This window comes from Triplophysa rosa, linkage group LG8, assembly GCF_024868665.1.
Source record: "Triplophysa rosa linkage group LG8, Trosa_1v2, whole genome shotgun sequence".
Lineage (NCBI taxonomy): Eukaryota > Metazoa > Chordata > Actinopteri > Cypriniformes > Nemacheilidae > Triplophysa > Triplophysa rosa.
The window spans coordinates 5752731-5780465 of record NC_079897.1 but is presented as its reverse complement, the minus strand read 5'-3'; the positions used below and the strand labels follow the sequence as shown (position 1 = coordinate 5780465).

Sequence of the window (27735 nt, the reverse complement as noted above, 5' to 3'; positions counted from 1 at the left end):
TTTTTTTTATGGTGTGGCACAAAGGGGCCAGTACAAATCTTAGGGTGGCACATTTAAAAAAATGTATTATGCCTGAATCTAGTGAGGGCATTGGAGATTCTTCACGCCAGAGACTAAGGGCCCATCGTGACTTAATGTCAACAGTCAGCATGCTGGAGTGCTTTCTTTGTGATTCAGTGTGTCCTGTAAACGCTCGACCCATCAGAGATCATCTCGCTCTGTTTGATGGTGCTGGAGTTGCGAACGGCTGCAGCATGGCAGCACATTAATTGCGAGGTCTTTACTCTCACGGACTCATCCGCAGTTTAAAAGCTTGTTTGCTCGCACCGGTGATGTGTCCTTTACTTACACTGGTTTAAGAACTCACGGCTAAACAAACAAGTACTAATCTTGATCAAGGGTTAAAGACAGACAACGCTGATTCTGAGATTTCAAAATAGAGTGCTATCGACGGATGTAATTTGCCTATTATTTTTAATAAACCCACTGCTTTCAGAGTCACAAGAAGCATTCTTTGAAATTGCATCCCTGCTGATAAAAACAGCATAGTTTGTCATTATAGCATTTTGTGCTTTGATTCCTGAAGCATGAGGTGCCTTTATGGTAGCTAGACCAAACCAGAAAGTACCAAGATATTTATTCTGGTCTAGCCTGGTCTTTTTGGCATAGCATCTATTTCTAATTTATGCTAATTTAAAACAAAATGTACTGTTAAATTGGATGACTAATACAATTACACTTATTTGAATTTCAAATAGGACAAGAAAAGGACATGCGTTTAATAAGGATATAGCCAAATAATCAATAGAACCAGTACAAATATAGGAGAACCAGTACAAATATAAGAAAAGTTTATCATTCATCTATTATACTATTTTTTCAAAGGCTCTCTTAATCTGCAAAATTAAAAGACCATTCCAAATTTGCATTTAATCAGCATTTCTAGACGTATTGTGGCCATTTCAGTACAGTGTCTGTTGAATTTCTACAAAATCAAACCTCAGGAATGACATCCAACAGCAATGTGAAAGACTGACAGCCATTAAAGTAATGTCAGTAATGTTTAAGACACTGACAAAAAAAATCGAGGTTATCACATGAAAAATGTTTTCGAACTTTTCCTTAAAAGTGAATATGAACTTGTTTTCTTTGCAGTATTTTAGGTCTGAAAAAATACAGAGCATGGAAAAATATTTATTTTTGAAATTTGGGAGTACGTCTTGGTTACGTATGTAACCTCAGTTCCCTGATGGAGGGAACGAGATGTTGTGTCGAACCGACAGATGGGGTTTGCCTTGAGAACCTATCATCTTCTGACTATTTGGAAAAGGCCAATGAAATTGGCGAATGAAATTTGCATGCCGGACTCCGCCCCGGATATCCAGGTATAAAAGGAAGACGGTGTGCTCATTCATTCACCTTTTGGGCTGAGGAGCCTGAGAGCATCCCTCGACCACTGCGGTGGGCGGCCCGCGTTGTGGCATGAAGGACCCAACGTCTCGTTCCCTCCATCAGGGAACTGAGGTTACATACGTAACCAAGACGTTCACTTTCTGTTGGTCTCTCGACGTTGTGTCGAACCGACAGATGGGGTTCCTCTGGAAAACGCCACAGCGCTGTACCGCGTCACAATCTCTAACGAGGCGACGCTGACTGGCCTAGGCGTGTCAGACGTAAGCACCATCGCGAAATTTGTGACCATCCAGTCGAGAGGTAGGGGGGCCCCAGAGCTTTTACCAAAAAGGTGGGAAGCCCCCTACCACCGGCCGTCACAGGCGGAGGCCTTGTTTCTCTAACAGCGAGATGCCGCCCGACACCGTAAGGGCCACTGGGTAAGCGTTATTCCCCCCCCCCCGGGGGAAAAAACACTGCAGAGACCACTTCCTGCCGTAGGGAGGAGATTAGTGGAGACACCAGCATGGTCTCGCCATCAGGGGAGAACTCATGGGAAAAATATGCGGACTGAAGAGTTAACCGCAAGGTGGGAGTTCACCTAGGGGTCATGAGTTGCCGAAGCGGGAACCACTCATGAGAATACATCAGACGGAACCACCCAGTGGGGGGGGTTACCACATCTGGAGCACTAGGTCCGGTTAGAGCTATGTGGTGGATAACTAAACTGTTACCCGGCCTAAGGGGGCAGGGCTGCTCTGCCCAGCCCGGTCCCCAGGAAGGTGCTTAGTGATGGATGGAATGCCTATTCTTCACCCAGTGGGGGGAAGAAGGGAGGCAGAAATAGTGCACTGACCCACCTAGAGGGAAGGTGCTTTCGCAGATGTACGCCCTACCGGTCGCCGTTTCTCACCTGTTGCCCTGCAAGACACGGGCTGACACCGGTTCCACTAGGAGGTTGTAAAACCTCGCGAAGGTGTTGGGCGTAGCCCAACCCGCAGCTCGGCAGATGTCTGCCAGAGAGGTGCCCTGAGCCAGTGCCCACGAGGAGGCCACACCCCGGGTGGAGTGTGCCCTCACTGCCAACAGACATGGACGATCTTGAGAGGCGATCCAATGCGCCAGTCTCTGTTTGGAGACAGACCTCCCCTTCTGCTGACCTCCAAAACAGACAAAGAGCTGCTCAGAGCTTCTGAAGTGTCCTGCGCGTACTGGACACAACACAGATGGGGTTGGGTCTTCCTCCCCAGTGGGGAGCGCCTGCAGGTTCACCACCTGGTCCCGAAAGGGAGTGGTGGGAACTTTGGGCACGTAGTCAGGCCGTGGTCTCAGGATCACGTGAGAGTGTCCAGGCCCGAATTCTAGGCACTCTGTGGACACGGAGAATGCTTGTTGGTCCCCTACCCTCCTGATGGAGGCGAGCGCCACCAGGAGAGCTGTCTTCATTGTCAGATGAGAAAGAGCGGCATCTCCCAGGGGCTTGAAGGAGGACCTCTGGAGGCCTGCCAGGCCCACTTCAAGGTCCCAAGAGGGTACGGAGCGCGGACGAGGCGGATTCAGCCTTTTTGTGCCCCTAAGGAACCTAATGACCAGGTCGTGCTGTCCTTGAGACTTGCCAGCAACTGGTTCGTGATGTGTGGCGATAGCGGCAACATACACTTTCAGTGTGGAAGGGGAGAGATTACTCTCAAGTCTCTCTTGTCGGAAGGACAGCACGTTCCCAATCGAGCATCTCTGTGGGTCTTCTCCTCGAGAAAAACACCAGGATGAGAAGAGGTGCCACTTCAAGGCGTACAGCCGCCTAGTGGCAGGGGCCCTAGCCTGAGTGATTGTCTCAACCACTGCAGGGGGTATGCCACTCAGGGTCTCCTCGTCCCGTCCAGGAGCCAGACATGGAGGTTCCAGAGGTCTGGTCTCGGCTGCGAAAGGTCGTTCGTCAGGGGAATCGGCCAGGGGGGAGTTGTCGTCAGAAGCATCAGCTCTGAGAACCAAGTGCGATTGGGCCAGTAGGGCGCAACCAGTACCACTTGATGCTCCTCTTCGCTGACCTTGCACAGCACCTGTGCAATGAGGCTCACTGGGGGGAAGGCGTACTTCTGCTTGTCCTGCGGCCATCCGTGCGCTAAGGCATCCATGCCGAGGGGACCCTCGGTCAGGGAGTACCAAAGCGGGCAATGGGTGGAGTCCGGGGAGGCAAACAGGTCCATCTGCGCCAGGCCGAACCGCTCCCATATGAGCCGGACTGCGCAGGGATGGAGTCGCCACTCTCCGCGAGGCATCGACTGACGAGAGAGTGCGTCGGTTGTCTGGTTCAGGTCACCTGGGATGAGTGTGGCTCGCAGGGAGCTGATCACCTGCTGACTCCAGAGGAGGAGGCGTCGGGCAAGTTGTGTTAGCTGCCTTGTGCGTATGCCACCCTGGCGATTGATGTACGCTATGGCAGTTGTGCTGTCTGACCGGACTAGCACGTGCTTGCCCTGCACGTAGCACCACCAACAACTCTAGGCAGTTGATGTGCCAACGCAGGCGGGGGCCCGTCCACCGCCCGACACTGCGTGCCCATTGCACACGGCACCCCAACTCTGCAGGAAGGCATCCGTCATCACCACGACGTGCCTCGAGACCTGCCCTAGGGGGACTCCCGTCCGTAAAAATGTCATTGAGGACCAGGGGGTCAGGGTGCACCGGCAGAAAGGCGTGATGACCATACGCCTGCTGCCAGTGTGCCACGCTCTCCAGGGAACCTGACTCTGTAGCCAGTGTTGGAGCGGTCGCATGTGCATCAACCCGAGGGGGAACACCCCCGCCGAGGATGCCATGTGTCCCAGGAGCCTCTTAAATTGTTTCAGGGGGGCAGCTGACTGCCTGAAGGGTGGCGCAACGCGTGCTTCAGGCAGTTCAACTCCGACTGAGCGCGCTCTGTGGTCAGTCGCGCTGTCATGGGACCGAGTCAAGTTTCATACCGAGAATGGAGATACTCTGCACGGGGGAGAGCTTGCTCTTTTCCCAGTTGACCTGTAGCCCAAACTGTCAAGATGCCGGAGCACGAGGTCCCTGTGTGTACACAACAGATCTCGCGAGTGTGCCAAGATGAGCCAGTCGTCGAGATAGTTCAACCTGGTCTGAGTGAGAGTGCTGAGGGCTGCTGAGTGTGCTCGATGCTGTGTCTCACGACGACACAGCGTCGAGTTGCTGACCACCGTCGTGCAGAGGGTGAGAGCGGCTGTAATTCTTACCCACAGAGAGAGGAAACTCTTTTTGTGAGTAGGTGGGCGCTAGGCCACCATCGAGGGAAGTGAGAGCGACAGAGCTGGTCTGACGGAAACGCGCCGAAAAGGGGGCATTCCACGTCTTACTGAGCTCCTCATGCACCTCCGGGAAAAACGGGATTGGGGTTGGGCGCGGCTTGGAGTCGCGTCCAGACCCGAGGTACCACGTATTCAGCCGCGAGCGTTGGGGGAGGGGTGGTGCAGTGCTCTGCAGCCCAATGCTCGCAGCGGCCCGGGAGAGCATGGTTGACATCTCGATGTCCGCCTCATCCTGGGCTCGACCCCCCGAGGGAGGGAGCTCCGAGGAATCGTCGGGATCGGATGCCAATAGGTCGCCCTCTGATGCTGCAAGCGACATCTCATTGTCGTCACGTACTTCCGAGTATGTGGCGGAGGAACAAGACTGGGTAGGACCGTCTCTTGGGGGACAATCAAACGAGCTAGGCAGGGCGCGAGCGGTCCGCGAGCCTGTGGCTGACGGGTTGCTGCTCACGGAATTCCCCATATCACCCCCGCTGCTCGCCGTCAGGGACGGCAGGGCCGTAGCCACTGTGGTCCTAGGACGGGAAGCTGACGAGGTGGCGGCTGCTTCCAGAAAGAAAACAGCTACCCGTGACCGCAACGTCTGAATAGCCATTCGCCCGCAGTGCGGGCATGACGTATCCACAAATGCTGCCTCAGCGTGCCGGAGACCCAAACACCTTTTCCAAATAGTCAGAAGATGATAGGTTCTCAAGACAAACCCCATCTGTCGGTTCGACACAACGTTGAGAGACCGACAGAAAGGGAAATATTGTTAGTTGTTCAGAGAATGAAACAAAAAAGATCATTTCATCTAAACACATTTTCACATCTATAAAAAATAAATTCAGAAAAACTGAAAATAATTTTGAAATGGTCTCTTAATTTTTTCTGCGGTGTAAAACAAGGTGTAAAATAGTGACTAAGTGCAATGTTGTTCCTCATACATGAATAAAGAATTGTGATGTTATGGAATGCTAAGGAAATTAATTAATCAATGCAACTCAATGCAATGCATCTGAAAAGAAGCAGCAGTTTTCTATTTGTGGTTCTTTTTCAAGTCCCAACCCATTGACCTCTAAGACGGCACTTGCTGTTATCTCATCATTTCTAGATGAATGAGGGATATTCTTGGCATCGTGATACAGGCAGAATTTAATTTACAATATCATACTTCAGCTAAAGATTTGATAATAGCCCCCAGTGTTCAGTCAGAAGGTGAGAGATGAACTTTCAAGAAGATTCAGACTATCGCAGTGGGATATTTCACTCAAATTAGATTAAGTGAAAACTCAAGGCTATGAAATTTAAGTCACCTGGGCACACAATACAATAGTATGTACTGTATAACTGATATTTCTAGATGAATGTGTCGGCCCGGTAACAGCGCTAGATATACAGTGGCTTGCAAAGTATTCATCCCCCTTCATTTTATTCAAATTTTGTTATGTTGCTGCCTTATCTTAAAGTACTTTAAATTAAAAATAATTTACATTAATCTACACTCCATGCACAATAATGACAAAACAAAAAAAACAGGTTTGTGAAAACTTTGCAAATTTATTAAAAATTAAAAACTGAAGTACATTGCATTAGTATTCATACCCTTTTCTGGGACACTTGAAATTGAGCTCAGAAGCATTAGTTTTGCTTGTTGATGTTTATACACTTCGAGTGGAGTTAACCTGTGGCAAATTCAATTGAATAAGTATGATTTGGAGCAGCACATACCTCTCTATAATGGGTGCAACAGCTGAAAATGCATATCAAAGTAAAAACCAAGACATGAGGTCAAAAGAACTGCCAGTAGAGCTTTGAGACAGGGTTGTATCAAGGCACAGATCTGGGGAAGACTTCTGAAAAAAATCTGCTGTATTGAAGGTTCACAGAAGCATGTAGCCTCCATTAATCCTCAATGAAAGAGGTTTGGAACCACCAGATCTCTTACTTGAGCTGACCTCCTGTCCAAACTGAGCCATCGATGGAGAAGGGTCTTGGTTAGAGTGGTGACCAAGAAGCTGATGATTACTCTGGTTGAGCTCCATGATCATATATGGAGATGGGAGAAATTTACAGAAGGACAAACATCACTGCAACACTCCACCAATCTGGGCTTTATGGCTTAGTGGCCAAACTCAAGCCTTTGCTCAGTGAAGACACATGGAAACTTGAAATATGCAAAAACGTACTTCAACGAATCTTTCAAACTGTCAGAAACAAGATATTCTGGTCTGATGAATCTCAGATTCATGCATCATGTCTGGAGAAAAACAAGCACTGCTCAACACCTGTACAATAGCGTCTCAGCAGTAAAGTGTAGTGGAAACAGCATCATGATGTGGGGGTGTTTTTCAGCTTCAGGGACTGTACACAAAATACGGAGATAGTGATCATGAAAACCTAGCCCAGAACATTCAGAACCTCGGACAGGGCAGAAGGTTCATTCTCCAAAATGACAATGATCCTAAGCACACAACTAAAACAATGCAAGAGTGGCTTATGGACAACTCTGTCTATGTCCTTGAGTGGCCCAGCTAGTGCTTGAACCCAACTGAACATGTCTGTAGAAACCTGAAAATGTCTGTCTACTGATGATCTCCATCCAACCTGACAGAGTTTGAGAGGATCTGAGGAGAAGAATGACAGAAAATTGCCAAATGCAGATGTGTAAAGCTTTTCACATCATACCCAAAAAGATTTGAGTCTGTAAAGGCACTATAACCATTTTCTGAGTTGAGGGTATGAATACTTATGCAATGTACTTATTTTTGTTTTTTATTTTTAATAAATTTGCAAAGCTGTCAAAAATCAGTTTTTTGTTTTGTCATTATTGTGCATGGAGTGTAGATTTAAGTAAAAAAATAATCATTTAAAGTAGTTTAAGATAAGGCAGCAGCATAACAAAATGTGAATAAAATGAAGGGGGATGAATACTTTTGCAAGCCACTGTAGAGGAAACAGGTTACAAGATGTAAAGAAAAATGCATGTTTTTTTGTCAGCACTGCAATAAATCACATAGCTCTTCTTTATTGCTTCAGAAATGCAAACCTGCTTCAGGACATAAAGACAGAGGATATGGGAAAACAAAATATCACTGTTTTTTTGTATCATAATAGTACACTTTAAATGGCAATTGGGGGTTGGCTTACAGCTATTTATTATTATTTTCGATTTACACATTGTTTACAAATACAGTAGTAATTCAATTTGAAACCTCTAATATGAATGTCTCTTGAATAATTTGTTAATATAAACTGTAAACAGGTAGCAGACTAAAGAATAAAAGCCCCGCCTTCAATCACATATTTCACACATATAGGTCACTATTATTTGTCAACATAACATAACAGAATAGAACAGAACAGAAATTCTTTTTTTTTGCCAATTTTAGCTCAAGTAGCTATATTCATTATTCTGGCATAATCAGATTTGATTGCTGTTTCACGAAATCTTACATTATTAAAATAATCCAAGCAATTTCAAACCAAAGATTTCTGTCTTTCCACATTAAATAGATCTGTACATTTGTCTAAATCTAAATTACTTAACAGTACATGCTCTTCAAATATACATACTGGGATTTCCAAGAGAAATAAAGAGACCCTCTGAGAACAAACCTGAAAAAAGCTTTTACAGTGTGATTTCCCTAGAAACACACACACAGACACATTTCAAAGAGCAAGCTTGCCATGAGTGAACATGTGAATAGCTAATGAGGACAGAAGAAAGAAAGACTGGTGAGAACAGCTTCCTGCTGGTGAACTGGCAAACCCTTCATAACCTGACAGGGAGCTCACTTCTCAGTGAACATATGCCGCCTGCTTCTGTCACTCACACACACGCTCACACATTCGCATCCCAATTTATAAATACTGTATATATATATATATACTGTATATATATGCACCCATGAGATTGAGGTGATGCCTGTCCCCAGCGCCCTCACCATATTCAGGGCTCTAGAGTGCGACCAATTTGGTCGCACATGCGACCTTATTTCTCAATGGTGCGACTAAGAAAAATCTGAGGTCGCACCGGTGCGACCAGCTGTTCGAGGGAGAGAAAAAAGTCTCCGCGACTCTGAAAGTCTCCCTGTGATTCAACAACAGACACACATTAGGCCCATATCGTGGTCTAAACCAATCAGAGATAGTGAAGGGCGGACCCCCCTCTGATTGGCCGTGGTCCAGATTTTCCTGTACGTGTGTGTACCAGAATTTTCGCGTTAAACGAAAATTCTCTGTCATTGACAGATTTTTTTTTACCAGTGACAGAAAAATCTGAAGGCCGTCCGTCATTTTGACGGATTACAATAAGGGCAATTTGTAACTCCCCATTTCCCTTCATTAGAGCGTGATATGGATTGGATGTCGGGCTGGGACGCCTATCCAGTGGTGGACAGTAACGAAGTAAATTTACCTGAGTACTGTACTTAAGTACACTTTTTGAGTATCTGTACTTTACTTGAGTATTATTTTTTTACTTGTACTTGTACTTTAACTTCACTACATTTGAAAGACAAATATCATACTTTTTACTCCACTACATTTATAAAAAGGTCAAAAAGTAGAAAATGGTTTCTATGCAGCGGGTTTTCCGGTGTGCGTCATTTATCTTGCTTGCGATCTTCCAGGACCTTTTACTGTTGCCAAGTATTTTATTTTTTCTAAGCTTGCGGTTTTCCGGCAAGCTTTGAATGGCCATTTAGCAAAATAATTACGCAAATCTGGCAACTCTGGGATCTTCCCCGCTAAACTAATGTAAACGTAGGTGCTGCTACACCATTGATAGCGCTCTAAAAAGACAAATAGAAGAATAAAAGACGAAAAGGGCACATGTTAAAGTGTGGTGTAATCATCTGTGGGTTACGATCAGTCAAAGATCATAGAAACATTGTCATGAAAATGATCGGCATTACGGCTAAACGGTAAATAAGCATCACATACACCTTGAGCTACGCGTGCGTGTTAACTTCTGATCTGCTGCTATATCATTTAAAGCGATTTGGAAAATGAATGATGTTTTTACTGAAGTTACTATAGTTGAAGTATTCCTGTTGAAATAAAAACAATAGAACCCAGCCCAAAATACAATATAAAATGTAATGGATTTAATGGGAATAATGGGAATTGTACTATGGATACTTGTTGTCTACTTGTAGGCTATGTGATGGATTCTATTTGTGGGATGGTACCCAAACACACTACAAAGAGGAATTTAATTTAAAAATCTCATTCTACTTCAAAAATTCATTGTTTTTTTCTGCATTTCAGTCAGTGAAATAAGTTTTTGATCCCCAAGCAAAACATAACTTTGTACTTTGTGGAGAAACCCTTGTTGGCAAGCACAGAGGTCAGACATTTCTGATATTTGGTCACCAGGTTTGCACATGTGTCCGGATACATTTAGTCCACTCCTCTGTCAATCTTTAAGGTTTCTTGGCTGTCGCTCAGCAAATTGGAGTTTTAGCCTCCTTCATAGAGGTTCTATAGGACTAGGGTCTAGAGACTGGCTAGGACATTTAATGTGCTTCTCCTTAAGCCACTATTTGGTTGTCTTGGCAATATGTTTTGCGTCTTTTTCATGTTAAAGGCTCATCCATGACCCATCTTCAGTGACCTAGTTAAGGGGAGGAGGTTCTCGTCCAAGATTTTACGGTACATGGGCCCGTCCCTCAGCCCCTCAATGCGGTGAAGTCATCCTGTATACCTGTAGCAGAGAAAAAGCCCTAAAGCAGAATGTTTCCAACACTGTGCTTCTCTGTAGACATGATGTTCTTGGGCTCATAGTCAGCATTTCTCTCCCTCCAAACACAGGAGTCCATTTTGGTCTCACAGCAGTGCCAGCACTTTCGCCAAAGCCTTTTCTGAATCATTTTTATGTTCATTGTCAAACTTAAGACGAGCCAGGCGGGCCTTCTTGGGCAGGAGGACCTTGCGGGTGCTTCAGGATTTCAGTGTACTGTGGCATAGCGTGTTACCAATGTGTTACCAATGTTTTGCTTGCTAACTGTGTTCCCAACTGTCTTGAAATCATTAACAGGCTTCTTCCGTGTAGTTCTGGGTTGATCTTTAACATTTCTCATGATCATCTTTACCCCATTGGGGAAATATTGCAGGGAGCTCCAGAACAAGGGCATTTGATAGTTATTTTGTATATCTTCTATTTCCAAATAATCACACCAACAGTTGTCTCCTTCTCACCAAGCTTCTGTCTGTAGCCTATTCAAGGTTTGTGCAGGTCTCCAATCTTGTCGCTGACATCCTTTAAAACCTATTTGGTCTGGACCATGGTGTTGGAGAGGTTGAACTGGAAGATACAGATTCTGTTGGCAGGCATCTTTTATATACATAACAAGCTGATTTAGGAGTACTTTCTTAAAGTGACAGGACTAATCTGTGGTCCATATAGGCACATAACCAATCTGTGGAGCCAGAATTCTTGCTAGTTGGTAGGGGATCAAATACTTATTTCACTGACTGAAATGCAAATCAATTTATAACCTTTATATAACATTTTTTTCCCCTGATTTTTTTTTATATTCTGTGTCTATCAGTTCAAATAAACCCACCATAAAAATTATAGACCCTTCATTTGTTTGTAAGTAGGCAAACTTACAAAATCAGCAGGGGATCAAATACTTATTTCCCTCACTGTATGTGCTAAACATATAAAGCTCTTAAAGGAGTTCCTCACTGCAAAATTTTCCCACATTGACTTTCCATAGTAGGAATAAAAATGACTATGGAAAGTCAATGGGGGCAAATTTTGAAGTGAACTACTCCTTTAATACAACTGATACTGTGCGCTACTCTGTGTATTCAGTAGGTTGCTTCAGAAGCATAAGGTATATGACAATAAAACAATGCACAGCTGACATAAAGTAAATTTACTTTTAATACTTGAGTACTTTTAAAAGCACGTACTTCTGTACTTTTACTTAAGTAAGAATCTGTCTTTACAACTTTTACTTGTAGTGGAGTAATATTTGACCAGTAGTATCTGTACTTTCACTCAAGTAAGGAAGTTGTGTACTTCGTCCACCTCTGCGCCTATCAAAGTAAACCACATAACATGAAAAATGAAGGAGTATCAATGCACATTTCCCGCCAGTCCTGTGTAAACTACGGCATGCAAAGTTTTTTATACAATGTTTTCGTGAGATGACAGAGCTCCCCGTCTGCAGCACCGGGAGTTATCCGATCGCAAAACATACAAGGGATGATCAAAAGTCCAGACACTATGCACATGATAAACAACGTAAAACTTGCTTCACTGCTTATTAGTTGTTGTCCGTAATGTTTGTTGGTTTCCTTGTGTAGTGATAATGGCAGAGCTCTCATTCTTTAAGTGTGCCCGCACCATTTTCCTTACTTTCGTTTTATTCAAATGGTTTTGGTTTTTTTATTAAATTGTTATTAGAGTAAGTCTTTTACTACTCTAAAGTGACTTTTACTTGTGATACTGGACTGTTGTGCTTTTATTTTCATCACTTAACTTTAAACCCGTTTTCCTCCAAATTCCGTTCCTGAAAATCCTAGCGCTTCAGCCGACCTCAGCCATAACTTTTGTTACATACACAAGGTATGAGCAAAATAAAAACTGATTTGGAAAGGGCTTGAATACACTTGAATATTTGCACCATGTGTTGGGTTTTCCCAGATCGAATCACATATGTACATAAACATTAAAGCATTAAATATATAGATGAATATAAACAACAACGACTTTATTGGGCATTCAGTTGTATTAAAATACAACAAGTTCCGAGATGCAAGTACAGCGTGATGACGTCACGAACATACTAATTATCACCTAACGCCACCTTGCACCATAGTGAAGGATAATAATAGATTATGACGGATTTCTTACGAGCCTGTCAGTCAAAATGGCGGACAATAAAAAAGTCTAGCGCAACCTCTGGTGTGTACGTTTGAAAATGCGTGTGCTGCAGTCAGACAGAGAGAGGTGAGGAGCCTATAGGCCCAGTCAGTTAAACAGAGTGGATGTAGCCGCGGATGATGAGAGAAGATGAAAAGAACGATTGACAACTGTTTTGTGAATAATGTTAAGTTAAGGCCTGATCCGTCCGAAAATCATAAGCAATGCTCTGACATGGAGCCATCAACCTCCCAGGTTATGTCAAGCCCTGGTCCATTTATCTTGAGATGTTTTAAGTTTCAGTTTCAGTTCAGTGAAGCACTTTAAGCACCAACACTTTTTCAGTAAGTTACCTTTCTTGTAGAATTGTGCTTCAAATAAAGAACTTTATGTTGACCAGATTGTTAGTTAATCATTTACAAGTCAATTTTGCCTATATGGACAGCGATTTAAAAAAAGTGAACTGGTAAAACTGCGGTGTTAAATGTGATGCGGTCGAAAATTTGGGTGCACCTAACTTTTGTCCTGGTGCACCTAAGAAAACAAGTTAGGCGCGCCAGTGCAACCAGTGCAAAAAGTTAGTCTAGAGCCCTGATATTTCCTTTTACTAAACCCTCAGAAACTCAAACTCTCCCACAACATCTGATCTAACAGCTTACTACCTTCTGTGAACACTTCAGTTTAGATAAGTTGTCAAGAGAAAACAGTGCACTGTCTTCACTTCTTGTAGTTAAACTTTACTGAATTGACACATTATGAGGCAAAACAATGGATTTCCATTACGCCTGAGGCAGGAAAGGGCATAGGTTTCGTTTTAACACCGAAATATTAAAAGCAGCAGAAGTAAACAGATGCACTATTTTTTCGCCCACACAGTAAAACTGTGTGTTAGCTGATCACTTGTTATTGTTTTGAATGAGTATTTATTTGTGTAAATATTAGCCTATTTCACCACAGAAAGTTTAAAGAGTACATTCCTCGAGATCATAAAAAATACATTTCATGAAGTGTTTAATTTTGCCGTGTTTGAATGTAAGCAATCTGCCAAGTTGTAAATCCGAAGGTGAACGAATAACAAAGTTATTAGCTTATAAAAAAGGTAATCGACTCTGAATCACGCGAACAAGCCATGACCTGTCCGAATCTTTAACCACAATGTACCTACGTCACTAGAAAAATCCCCACCTACTGACTGCGAAAACTTAACTCTCTCCTCCCCAAACACTGTACTAGCTCGTTCGTGACGTGTGCATCATGTCTAAGAGAAGCTGTGTTCTATGTAGTGAAACTAAGTCAGTCTTATTTTCACTACCAAAGGAAGAACTTCTGAGGAAAAAATGGTTACTATTTATTTTTCAAACGACACCAAAGGAGTATAAACCGAACGTTTTACTTTGCGCGCGTCATTTTACCGAAGATTGCTTCATCAATCTTGGCGCCTTTACTGCAGGATACATTAAACGTCTTTCCTTAAAAGATGTTGCAATACCAACTTTATTTGGACCTGTAAGCTCCACCGAATCACAACCTGTAAGTGTGACTCTTTATTTTTGTCTTTACTTAAAATTAAATTTGTGTGACGTTATCTCATGTCTGTGTTTAGCTAACGTTACCGTTATTTTTGGGGTTGTTACTGTTTGTTTACCTAACGTTAGCTATAAACTCGTTGCGCTAATGTAAGTGTTCAACCATATTAACTCGCAAAGTCTTTATTTCAAGAACTGCGTGGTGTACTATAGTTATAATAACATCTGAAGATACGAACACCGTACACTGTATGCCGTGATAACTAACTGTTACAAGAGAAGTGTCTAAAACAGTCCTTTTTCTTACTGGCATCTGTATAAGGATTAAAGAATGATTCGTCAGACTCGGGCTCGAACTGGTAAGGTAAAATCGACGCCATCTCTCTCTATACACTGTTACTATCCAACCACCTGCAAACCGTAATACAGCAGTAATGATAGGCGGTCCATTTGCGACACATGCTGAACGCGTTTGACCAATCACAGCAGACTAGACCATTTGACCAATCACAGCAGACTACACTATCTGACCAATCAGATCAGACTACGCTGGCGGAAAGGCGGAGATTACACAGATGAATCGCGGAACGAATCATTTGAGAGTCAGTCAAGAAGTAAGGTAATAAAAACGATTATTTAAAAAAAAAAATTATTACGAAATAATAGTATTTTTACATCATGTATGTACATAAACTTGTTGTCGGACACTCCATAAACCAAAATAAGCCCTTAAAAATATTGAGGAATGTACTCTTTAAGTACTGTATTTGTATTATCTTTGTCGTTGAAAGACTTTACTATGTTAAGTCGAATTAAGTAATTTTTACTTCATATAACCCATAAAGTAGAGAGTTATTGTTTCAATATCAACATGGTAGAAAAAACAAATTCTCTAAATCAAATGTCCAGAGGTATTATCTTGTAGACGTACAGTACTGACATTAACGTTAAAGTTTTGTTCTGTAAAGAAACAAAACATTAAAAAAAAAACACCATAGACACTTCTTACACTACATTCAATCACAATTGTCATCACCAGAAGTATCTGTGGGAATCTCTTTGGTATCAACTTCCCCTACTGTCTTAACCGAAATCTGTATGAGATACTGTCACGATCGTGGTGAGACACAAGGACAGAGGACCCAGGTGCAGCCAGCGTGTAAGGGGTTAACAAGAAGTTTAATATAAAACAAAACTAAAATAATAACGATATAAACATGACATCTAAACAGGAACACGGATTAACTACACTAGACAAGACTAAGAGACAACACTTGAATTAAATTACAAATAACTAAACTAGACTAAACTGAACAAGACACAGGAACTACACCACACGAAACAAAATGGACCAGCACAGGACAGAAAATACAAGGGCATTATAAAGGGATCAAATCAAGAGGGGGACAGCTGTGGGGCATGAAACAATAAACGAGCAATAATGAGGAGACGAGAGGGCGGGAACAGAGACTAGACCGGAGAGGGTGTATGGAAGGCCATACGAACAAAAATGCCCCTCTCCACATAAAACATGAGGTTCTGTCATGATCCTGCCACTAGACCACGAGAAACATGACATGATGTGTCTGAATCATGACAAGATACTATTGTGTGAAAAAGAATAAAGAAAATAGAAATTTCAAAACCTGCAATAAAACGTGTGAAAAAGGTCCACAATAATATTTTAGAAACCTTATTTCCACACAGTCATTACATTTAATCACATATCTGGGTATTTCATGCTCCTGCTTGGAATCGCACACTTTAATACCCATAAAATCCAAACTCACCTCCAGCCACTGGCCATGGGACTGCATTTTGATGACCACACAGGGATCAGGCTTGGAGAGGGCATCCCTGTCAGAAATCCCTTTGCAGGCTACGCGTAGCTCCACTTTAGTCAGGCAGGGACTGTTGAACAAGCCCAGAGAATTGGCTGCAGACTCGTAGATGTCACTCATGTTTTAGATACTTGTGCTGAAAAGAAAAAAGTAAAGGTGATTACACATTCATAACATTTCTCTTAAAAAATGTTGCCAGGCTTGACCCACATCTACTGATATTCTTGTTTCTAGACATGGGTCAGGTCCCTCTAATTCTTTTTTTTGCTACTTTTTATCATCTGCCAGGTGAAAATCAGAAAAAAACATAAAACCTTAACAGTCCACTTGCATTCACAAAGCCTCAAAACTTAAGGTATCATTCGTGTGCGACAAGTTATGTGCCTAAGTTTAAAGGTCCAGTGTATGAAATTTAGCGGCATCTAGCGGTGAGATTGCAAATTGCAACCAACGTCTCACTCCACCCCTCCCTTTCAAAGCACTACGGTGGCTGACACAGGAGTAAGATGTCATCACGTTTTCACTTCTTTGCCGAAAGAGATAACACATTTACAAAATGCTCTCTGTAGGGAAGTTTTTCCGTGTAGGAATAATGAAGAAACAACATGGTGAGTTCCATGTAATTGATTTCTATGAATTCCGTGGTGTATGTAGATAGAAATAGCTCATTCTAAGGTAATAAAAACATAACGCTTCATATGTAAGGTCTTTCTACACCTCTTACACAAGACCAAGTTAAGTATATTATATTGCATTTCTGTCAATAGATCCTGCAAAAAAATTACACATTTGACCTGAAGGAAAACAAATTGCCTGGTACATTTACACTCAGGTTGCTTCTGTTACTGTTAGAGCTCATTTATCTTGATTAAATAAGACAAAATGTGGTCATGACTTATGCAGACCTATAATACCACTAACAGCAGATTTAGAGACGACGGGTATGACCTTTGAGAGCTACATTGTGAATGAGAACAACTCATTCAAAGGATAATTCTCAGCCAATGAAAAGTCATCCATCACGCCCACAGTTCGGCTCTGACAGGTGACAGCCTCATACATTATAGGTCAGCTGTGATAATACAGAGGACAGAGGTGAGTGTTTCTCGCTCTCTCCCTCTCTCCCTCTCTCCCTCTCTCCCTCTCTCTCTCTCTCTCTCTCTCTCTCTCTCTCTCTCTGAGAAGTGCAAACTTCTCAACAGCGACTGCACACATACGTCACTAATCTTCTGCTTGCTGTTTTTTTCTGAGTGTTAACTGCCAGTTTCACTTCTATTTCTGTGTGTGCTAATGATGCTCGCTAAGGTTCTTCTTATAGACATGCAATGTTTATGAGAGAAAGGCGATTCGACAGACACGTCAATGCGAAATCTGAGCGAATTACGCCCATTCATAACACTTAAACTGATGAAACCCCTGACGCAGGTTCGGAAGGCAAACTGTAAACATTGTAAATCAATACAATCCAAAGCAAAAACAGAAAGTCACACGTCTGTGCTTGTGCCTCGGGTGCATAAATCATGCAAGAAAGCCTAAAAAATCTTCCAGAAATAAAACATATTTCTTCTGTAAATATGCAACACGGAGGCAACAAGACGTGACCTCCGCAGAAGGCTGCGACCTTAATGTCCCCTCCATCAGGCCCCTGGGACCTGCTGATTTCTTCATTTCTGACTTTGCACTGGACAGCACTGAGCCATCCATTCCAACTCCATTAAAGTCTAATGGTGGCAGTTATTGGCTTTATTGGTTCCCTATGGCATCATTTAAAGAGCAGATGAAATCACAATTGACTAAGTTTGCTTCCTTTATAAATGTCCCTGTCTTCTTGAGCACAACTCATCAGCGTATATATATTTTTTTTTTAAATGCTTTCATTGTCTTTTATCAAAGTGGAATAACTTTGTCGGATGTGAGCCAATCATTTTCTTTCTTTTTATTTTAAAGATGCCATGAATTAAAACCACAATTTTACCTGAGCTTTTGTTATATAAGAGGGATTCGTATTCACGTGAACATCATGCAAGTTACTGAGATTACAACTGTTATTGACACCAGGCCCAGCAAATGCCAGGTTCTGGAATGCATCTACCTATAGGTTGAACACCGCCTCCACAGAAAGAATATCAACGACTACTTCTCTAGCCCCGCCCACTGGTTCGCGCATGACAATTCTGAAGTAACACAAGTGGCACAGAACCAGATAGAGCGAGCAAGCAATAAACAAACATGCCGTTAAAGAAAGCTAAATATTGTGCCATCCCTGGTTGTGGAAGAATACAGTCGCTGCATAACCTTCCTTCGGATTCCAATATTAGGAATGCGGGGTTAAAGTTTATTTTTAAAGACTTTCCAGCTCATGTGGGAAAAACATGGTGTGTTTGTTCGTTTCATTTCTCCGAGGATGCCTTCGTGAACAAGGCATAGGTTGACACTGGATTTGCATAGAGACTAAAATTAAAAAGCAGTGCTGTGCCATCAATATTGGATCCGATAGGAATGGCGCAGCAATCTTATGTGAGTAAAACATTTGTGTGCTATGCATCACTATTGCTTTGTTAGAGATCGCTTGATATGCCCTGAGCACTATTCGAACAAGATTAGTATTACCTGGGGACCTCTAGTCATTTGTATTAATTGCAGAGGTTGTCTGTGATCTTAAGCCCATGCGAATCGGCATCTCTGTGATTTGGCGGGCACATATATCATTTTATCAAGGTTTTATCCACTGTTTGCGAATAATGGAGGCTGTTTTGAAGTGTTTTGGAATTATTTGGGGTGCTGGGTCATATCCATAAGTTACCAGGAGTCTCCCGTTTGTTTATTTATCATGGAAACTCTTGTAACATTTGAGACTCGCGATCGCGGTGATCTTTTGTCTGGTTTGCGATCAGATGCGATCAGTTTGGTCTCAAATGCTGAGTGACAGGTACGGTCATATATCATTAAACGCAATACAACTATAGGCTATACAAACTATACGCAAAGCCTTGCCATCACATCCGGGAAATAAGTCAGTAAATTTGAGTAAAATCATCTTGTGCGAATGCATCACATGAAATACTGATGTGGGGAGGTAATTAAAAATCACAGAGGTCCCCAGATAATGCTAATCTCGTGCGAATGGTGCTAATGTGTAACCTAACGTTACGTCTCTAACCAAATTAACAGAAGGCTCCAACTAAGTTTACTACGCAAACTGCTATCCTATGGAGTCAAAGTAGGGTCACACATATTTGCAACAAAAAAAAGATTTGCAAACAAAAAATAAGTTTTGCAAAATAAAAATTTAAATTGAGCAAAAAAAATACAACTGCAAACAAAAAGAAAGTTTTGCAAAAAAAATGAAGTACTGAGAGATCAAATATTTTTTTCCCAAAGAAAACCTTTAGCAGCAATTATTTTGCAACACATCTTTTCCATAGCAGTATCTACCAATTCATTTGCACCGCCCCTTTAATTCTGCGTTTCAGCCACCAGTGCTTGGTTTTTCCTTATAAAGCACACATTCTGCATGACCATACTCTACATCCCCAATACCTAAACCTAACAACTACCTTACTAACTATTAATACGTAATAAATTAAGAGTTTATTGGGGGAAAAGTCGTGGTTAATGGTTTGTTAATAGCGAGAATTGCCCCCTATACTGAAGTGTGACCAAAAATCATTTACTCACCCTCATGTCTTTCTGAAGAACTCTGGTAACCAAACAACATTGACTTCTATTGTATGGATGCAAACAGAAGAAAGAAAGTCATACAGATTTGGAATAACACGAGTGAGTAAATGATGAAAGAATTTTCATTTTTTGGTGAACTATCACTTTAAGGCAACAAGTACAATCACGAGAGAAAATAACATGAAACCAAATAATATACACAGTATTCCACACACACACACTGAACAATGTACACCCTCAATGCATTCTAAGTAACCCCATTTTCATATTTGTTTATATTTTTCATAAGTCATAAAGTCATAAAATATCTTTGGGGTTTACAGACATATACAAATATTTGACCAAAAAAGTACCGAAAAAAAAGCTTGTCAGCTTTGACAACACAGAGCTTAATTACTAAAAAAAAGCAGTGTTTTTTTTTTATTTCCTGTAAGGTGGCAGTTTTGGAGATACAAGCTTTCTGTCCGACAGCAACAGTATGTAACACTACACTATGCAGCATATTTACTGTATTATCAGGAGAGAAGCTGACACTCAGTGTCTCTAATTGGTGCTGGAACATACATGGAATACTAGTAGCAAAAACAAACTGTATGCAGTAGAGTGTAGCGTCAATCGTGAGAGAAAACTCAAACAGATTGAGTGCAGCGCTGTATCTGATGGGGGCACAGACAAGCAGCGCTCCTGTGACAAACTCCACCTGTGAACGCTGTCTCCTCCACTGCTGATGAGGGAATTAGAGGAACTCCCGAGACAACAGCTGTAATCACAGAGAGGGTGCTGTCCATCAATCTGCCGTTCTTTCTCTTGGATTAACTCTCTGCTTTCTAACTAGTAGATGTGTCACTGTACAGCATCCTGCTTGTTAAAGCAATGGCAGACAGAATGTTCTCTCATGCATCATAGATTTCCTGGAGGACGGAAGTGGTACAGAAAAAACAAGCAGGATTTTTTTGTTTCTGGGAATCCCTCATCGTCTACACTACTCTCACAGTTATACATTAACTTTGGCCGATTTAAGCACCATCATTTCTACCAGCTCACTGTAAAGGTATTAGGTTTTGTTAGCAAGATCGGGATTAAATAAATTCAATGGAAAATACCTTTAAGATCCTAAGAATATTAGTCAGTTCAAGGCTAAAATACACTACAAGACTTTTGCTCAGATTTTGCCCAGATTGCCAGTCTGCAGATTTGATCAGTTATAGTGTGTTTCTATCTGAAACTTTCAAAAAGTCTGCAAGTGTATGATGTCTAGTTTTAAAAAAAATCTGTTCAGACTTTGAAAGTCTTGTAATGTATTCCAGCCATTAGTATATAAGTACATATTGCTTTTCATGTGGAACACAAAACCTGATTATTTTAGCGACAGTTAGTAGTCACAGGCTGAAGTTTTAATGTAAAATGCGCTTTGTAGAGCAGTTTGTCCGTTTAGGGCTACTGTAGAAACAACATCGCAAATTCCATGTAAGGGGACCCGCGGTGTATGTAGTAGATAGAAATAACTAGGGATGGGTACCGAGAACCGGTACTTTTTTGGACCGGTACATAATTGGGTCAATACCAGAGTATCGATAAGCTTCATGACAAACGATACTGTTATCGATACTTGCGTTGTTTTATCTCTGTGTATTCGTGTGTTAAATGGCGAATTAGAGGCTGCTGCCTGTCATTTTCCATCCCTGAATGATGTCCGAATGGCTGAAGTTTGCTCGACGTATGTGTGATATCTAGGACCATATGATTTCCGCGATGTATTTGTAATCTGCTAGTTTTGCGTGTTTATGAGTTAAAGAGTGGCATGGTTGCGCTTGTGGAGCTTTCAGCATCCGCGTTTCACAACGAGGAAGCTTCCGTCAAACACCCCTTTGCGGAAACCCGTCAAAATAAAAGTCCTTTATTTGAGAACAAGTAATAACATTGTTTTTATTAATTCGGCCACGGAGTATATTTACTTACTTTAGTAAATTGAAGTAAATGTGCTAGTAAAATTATAAAAAAAATAGTACATATAATTAAAAAAATATTACTTTATTATACTAATAGTACTTAAATTTATGTGGCATTTTCTGTTTGCTCAGAAGTATTTGTAAACTGCCGTTCTAAAGCTCAGCTGTAATAAAGAAACTTAAAATGTTTAACATCTTGTCACATCATGTGTTTTTGCATCAAATTATAGAGCGTAGTATCAATAACAGTATTGATAAGTACCGGTATCGATAAGCAGTATCGATATCGATAAAATCTTAATGATACCCATCCCTAGAAATAACTCATTCTAAGATAATAAAAACATAATGCTTCATAATGTAAGGTCTTTATACACCTCTGAAGACATAGTTATGTATATTATATTGCATTTCTGTCAACAGATCCTCCAAAAAAATTACAAACTGGACCTGTGACAAACTTTTGTGTTCCACTGACAAAATAACAGAATACAGGTTTATACCATGATGAGGCTGAGTAAATACTGACAGCATGTTCATACTTCTGTGAATTATTCCATTAAGTCATTTAGCAGACACAATTTTCCAGACTGAGGTTTAAAATAAATGCTTTAGCTATCGCATGTGAAACTGCCAAGGTAAACAGATGGCATGCGTGCACTTCAAAACGGTTAACTGCTAGCGTTTGCTGCTATCTCCCCTGACAAGTCTTTTACAAGCAATTACCTGGCAGCAACACAGTCTGCAGGCTTGTTATACTGCAAAAATATCAAGACTGGAGTTGATAAACAAAGAAAAGGAAACATGTATCAAGGCTCACTTGGCAATATTTATGCAAGATTTTATGTTATTAATAACGGCGAATCCAATAAATGTGTTGCTTGCTCTGACAGGTAACAACAAACTGTCTCCATCATGTTATTAATTTAGGTGCACAGCGCACCTATGCTGTGCACTATGCACGGTATAGTGCACAGCACTACGGTATAGTGTAAACAAGAGGCGGCGCTTGCCCGATGAACCCTTCCCTTGCATCCTCATGTCCAACAGAGCGTCTCTACAGGGGGATGTCTGCATGGAGATAACCCATCTCTCCAGATCTCCAATAATTTCTTCCTGCAGAGCTACAGCAGAATGTATTTCAGCCACAATAAAACAAAACTCAACACTTCTGACAGCCTTTTCATTCAAGATCTAACATACAGAGATGAAATGTTGAGACATTCTTTGCAAACCAAAACGGTCTTGAATTTCTGCTTTAGGGCTTGCTTCGAACTGCCTTAAAGAGACAGTACACCCCCAAACAAATTAAATCCCATCATCACCAACTTTCTCCTGCATAACCCATATTAGATTTTACACAGAAAGTTAGTTCCACAAAACTCTATAAAAGAAGCAAAGTGATTGACACACAGCAAAATCATGTGCTGGAATTGTAATTTTGGGTAAATTAATCGGAACCTGAATCCACCATAACTAAATAACATAAAACCAACAAACTGGCTATTTTAAACAACACTATAATCCAGCACCAAAATACTGTATTCTATTTCACGTGAGGTATTCTTCAGAACAAAATGTACAGATTATTATGGTGATGACCCACATTTACTCCTTTGGGTCAATATATGATCATAAGAAATGCATGTGTAGTAGGTTCCTGAGCAACACCTAAAGTGTTAAAAAGTGTGAAAGTGACCTATTAGTCAGATATGGTGACCCATCCGCGAAATGTGACCTCTGCTTTTAACCCATCCACAGAGTAGTGAACACACGGACAGCAAGTGGTGAACACACGTACACCCGGAGCAGTGGGCAGCTATCACTGCAGCGCCCGGGGAGCAAGTAGGGGTAAGGTGCCTTGCTCAAGGGCACCTCAGTCGTTACCCGCCGGCCCTGGGAATCGAACCGGCAACCTTCTGGTCACAAGTCCGACTCCACGACTGCCCCAACAGTCAGATTCTAAATAGTTCAGGGATAGTTCACACAAAAGAAGAAAATTCTGTCATCATTTACTCACCTTCTTGTCATTTCAAACCTGTATGACTTTCTTTCTTCTGTTGAACACAAAAGAAGATATTTTAAAGAATGTTGGTAGCCGAACAACAGCGGTACCACTCGCTTCTATTGTATTGAGACAAAACCAATGCAAGTCAATGGGTCCTGCTGTTGTTCGGTTACCAACATTAGTACTTCATTACTGAAGTGACTGAGCTGTGTCCAGTATAACTCATAAGCCTACACACAGGAAACCAAACTCCACTTCAGATCCATAAGATTATGTTGGAATTATTTCCCCACCGCCAGATTTGTGTCGTGTGTAATATGTTTAATGCAATGCATTCCGTCTGAACCCATCATAAAGGGCTCTATGCAAAATCTGCAGTGTTGATGAATATGCATCTATGTGTGAGGTAAGGGCCACTCTGTTTGTCCCCAGCAGGATCAGACACTGGGTACTTAATCATCTATGCTGTGCAGAGGCCACAAACCCGGTGCCTTTGATTATTTTATATAATTTTGTCCAAAATCAATAAAATGAATATGCAAAAAATGCAACATATGCAAGATGAACACAACAACTTGATTTTCTTCGATTTAACACTGAATGGATAATCTCGATTTACCAGAAAATTTCCTCCAGAGAAAATGTTGCTCAGGGGTAGCTCACATCACACTTTGCTAATAAAATGAATTATAAATAAACAATCCTGTAAAACAAAATTAATACAGTAGTTTACATGTTTCTCCCCCATTTTTAGAATTTAAAATAGAAACAAATAAAACAACTGTTAACATATAGAAACAGTAAAGATCTACATATAATGTTGTCAGGTTTGTGGGGAAGAACCTAAGCGCAGGCAGCAGCGAAGGGGTTAACACAGGATTTATTAAACAATCAAAATACAAAACAAAGACCCGCGAGGGGGGGGTAAAACAACAAGGACATACGGGATAAATAATAAACTACACAGGAACGTAAACTTGACACTAGACAAAACTTACACTGACTAGACTAGGGGTACACAGCAGGAACAAGATGAGGTTTCCAGATGGACACGGAACAAGGAGCAACTGGAACAAGGAGCAAACAGCTTCGGGGTACAAGGTAAACAGGTAAGCACAACGAACAAGCAAACACGAGGGCATATATATAGGGGAAACTAACAAGGGAGGATAACAATGGGCAGGTGTGGGTAATGAGACACAGGAGGAAAGCTATACGAGGAACGAGAGGGGCGGGGCCAAAGACGAGACACGAGAAAGTGCATGGCATGTGTAATACAAACAATGCCATGTCTTTCTCACACTAGACACAAGGGATCTGTCACAATCCTGCCACTAGACTAGAAAATCATGAACAAGGAGACAGGACCATGACATAATTTAACTAATTAAGTATAGTTCATTCTTTACAGTTTCAAAGATTTTGATGAGAATAGCCTGAGAAATATCACATGTACATTTTTTAAATCTCTGGAGAAAACTGTACAAAGGTCTCCTTTTGGTCTCGAGTTAATCTCATTCCTGCCTCACTCGGAGCCACAATGACAGCTGTTCACACAAACACCCCATTGGGATTTGAACCTTTGAGTATCATGCATTTCTTAGCCACACATTCGACCTGAACATGTGATTGTCTAAACGATTGTCTACGCATAATGCCCCATCTCAACATGATAACTTTCTCTCTCCACATTAGCAGGAAATTCCCCCTCTTTAAAACCATTGAGCATAATTTGACAATCACCAATGATGACTCTCAGAAAATGAATGATGCAGTCGGTTTGAATCCCAGCAGAGTGTTGCATCCTGCCATCTCATTTAGCCTTATTTCCAGTCATTTACAACAAACCAATTATTCACTTGAATGTGATCAGCTCATCAGCCTGCTCGATTACACGAGGATGGGGGACACTGCCGCTGGCAGCTATTTAAAATGATAGCTCATTATTCTTTAGGAAGTTAGCTAATTAGATGGGACGTAAATACATTCTCTAAATGTGTGTCACAAGCATTAAATGCTTGTGACACACAAGGCATATGTGAAACGGTAAGTAAAGACATAATGGAAATGTAAGACTATTGGGACGGTTTCCTGAAAAGGCCTAGTTTAGAAAATAGATTAGGGACTTAACATATATTTTAAGTGAATTAAAGATTTTTAAGAAAAACAGAAACCTAAAGATAAAAAGTGTATTGATGTCGAAATGAAAATTTAACCACCACTTCTGCCTAAGAGTAACCATATGTATACGGACTCTTGCACTGGGTGTTAGAAGTTTTTTTTTCTTCATCCTTAAACAGACAAGTGCAGGTAAAGCAAACAAATAGGCTAAAGGTCTGGTGCGCTTAACTTGCTTTAATTGTTCACCCCCATCTGGACACTGACGGAATTGCATCTTTATGAAGGTTGATAGACGACGGTTGGTCGAACATTATGTAGCCTACATAAATCTTCTAAAAATAAAAAATGCCTGTTTTAAAGAAAGGTATAGCATACGGTAATTTAAAATGATATTTAACACCTGTTCGCAGCTGCATAGCTATTAATAGCTAGCCTATTTATTGCTTCACCTGTAAAAGTGAAGTGTGCAGTTTACAGTATAACAATAGGCTACATAACGTTTAAGAAATACAAAGTTATCTTGTAAAGTTATTTTCTCTGAGAACTCATATTGTTGTCAACCTGTTTAATGCAATATCGTTCCACAACACTTTCTCAATCAGAATTAAGGAATAACAAATAAATTAATACATAACACGCCTTAAAAACGCAACAATATAAGCCAACCTTAATCTTTGTTATTTTCCACTTTTTATTTCACAAAGTGATTTTTGTCCAAATAAAAGTAACGTAGCATCTTTGTGATGCACCTGCGCTCGTGCAAGGCACTGCAATGAGATTCATATTTTTACTCACCTTAACAAACATGAAAATTAATCCCAGGAAAATGTATGCTTCCTCTGCTTGCGATCAAAAACGGAGTATTAAGCAGATATGTGATGTACACGAGGAGTCGATCTCCATCCTCATGCCGATGTGCAGATGAATGAGAGTAAAGTGCAGCGAGTGTCTCTGAGATCGCATCTCGCGCGCGCGCGCCTGTCCCTCCCCTTCACGCGCTGTACAAAATACAAGGATTACACGGACTTCAAGAGGAGGTGCTATGAGATACAGGTAAATGCCACAGGTAAATATGCTTTTATTTTTTGAAGTGCTACTTTACCAAACACAAACACAAGACATGTTGTGACTTAAGTGACATACAAATTAACAAGCAATTGTGACCCTGCCTGTGAAAACCAACAGCAAGTATTTTTATTTTCTACATCAAATCATCCTACATAATGTAAAGTACATTCTGTAAAAATATAACCTTGATATACTATATTATGTAGGCTATTGATTAAGTAAGGTCATGCCAAAGATTAAAATGTATATGAAATCAAACGTTGATTGATGCTTTTTATCGAGACTTCAGCCTGGTTTTTCAGGCAGGGTCAAATTTATGTACAAATGTTATAGGTATTATTAAAAAAAAGTTATACACTTCACAGACAATGTCACTTTTTCACACCTTTTGTTTGTGATCAAGTCGCAGGTAAAAAATATTTATTAAAATTCTTCGTAAATGTAGGTCTGAATGTTTATTTTTACAGGCAACACATACAATAAAAAATAAATGTTTAAATCATTTATCTGACAGTTACGAGGTGTATTACTGAATGAGAAAACTTTAGAAAGACTTAGTATTATGTAACATCAATGGCAGGAATTCAGGCTACTGTACACTGCAGCTTGTAGCTTTGCAGGCAGCGACCTCTAGCTTTAGCTTGTAAAAATGCGTCTGTTCTGTTTGCCAAATAGTTTTGAATAAAAATGTAAATACATAAAAGCAATTATATTTAGCATATAAGTTGTGATATGAGCTGCATAAGAGGCAAATAGGCCTACATCATGTGCATGCATACAAAACGTGCAGCATAAAAACAGGTGACAGAGCTATGTTAAAAATAGCTCATTGTTGTGTTTTAATTACACAAATATGTGCTAAACCCTTTTGTATTTAAAACATAGGCTATATAACCCTAAAACATCAAACTCTAATGTTTGTCAACATAAGGACTACCTACAACTAAAATAAGATACTTTGAAGATGGAGTTCAAGA

The 27735-nt window shown here is 41.1% G+C and overlaps 1 protein-coding gene across 1 annotated transcript in view; it reads right to left on the bottom strand.

Annotated features, from left to right (window-relative positions):
* cpne4a (copine IVa) overlaps positions 1-26649 on the bottom strand; it is a 78884-nt gene extending 52235 nt beyond the window's left edge. Inside the window, exons 1-2 of the mRNA XM_057340368.1 lie at positions 26486-26649; positions 15881-16067 (exon numbers count right to left, since the gene is read on the bottom strand). Coding sequence (XP_057196351.1) covers positions 15881-16051 — 171 coding nt within the window. The 5' untranslated portion in view covers positions 16052-16067; positions 26486-26649. The remainder of the gene's footprint in view (positions 1-15880; positions 16068-26485) is intronic.
* Positions 26650-27735: the final 1086 nt, after the last annotated feature.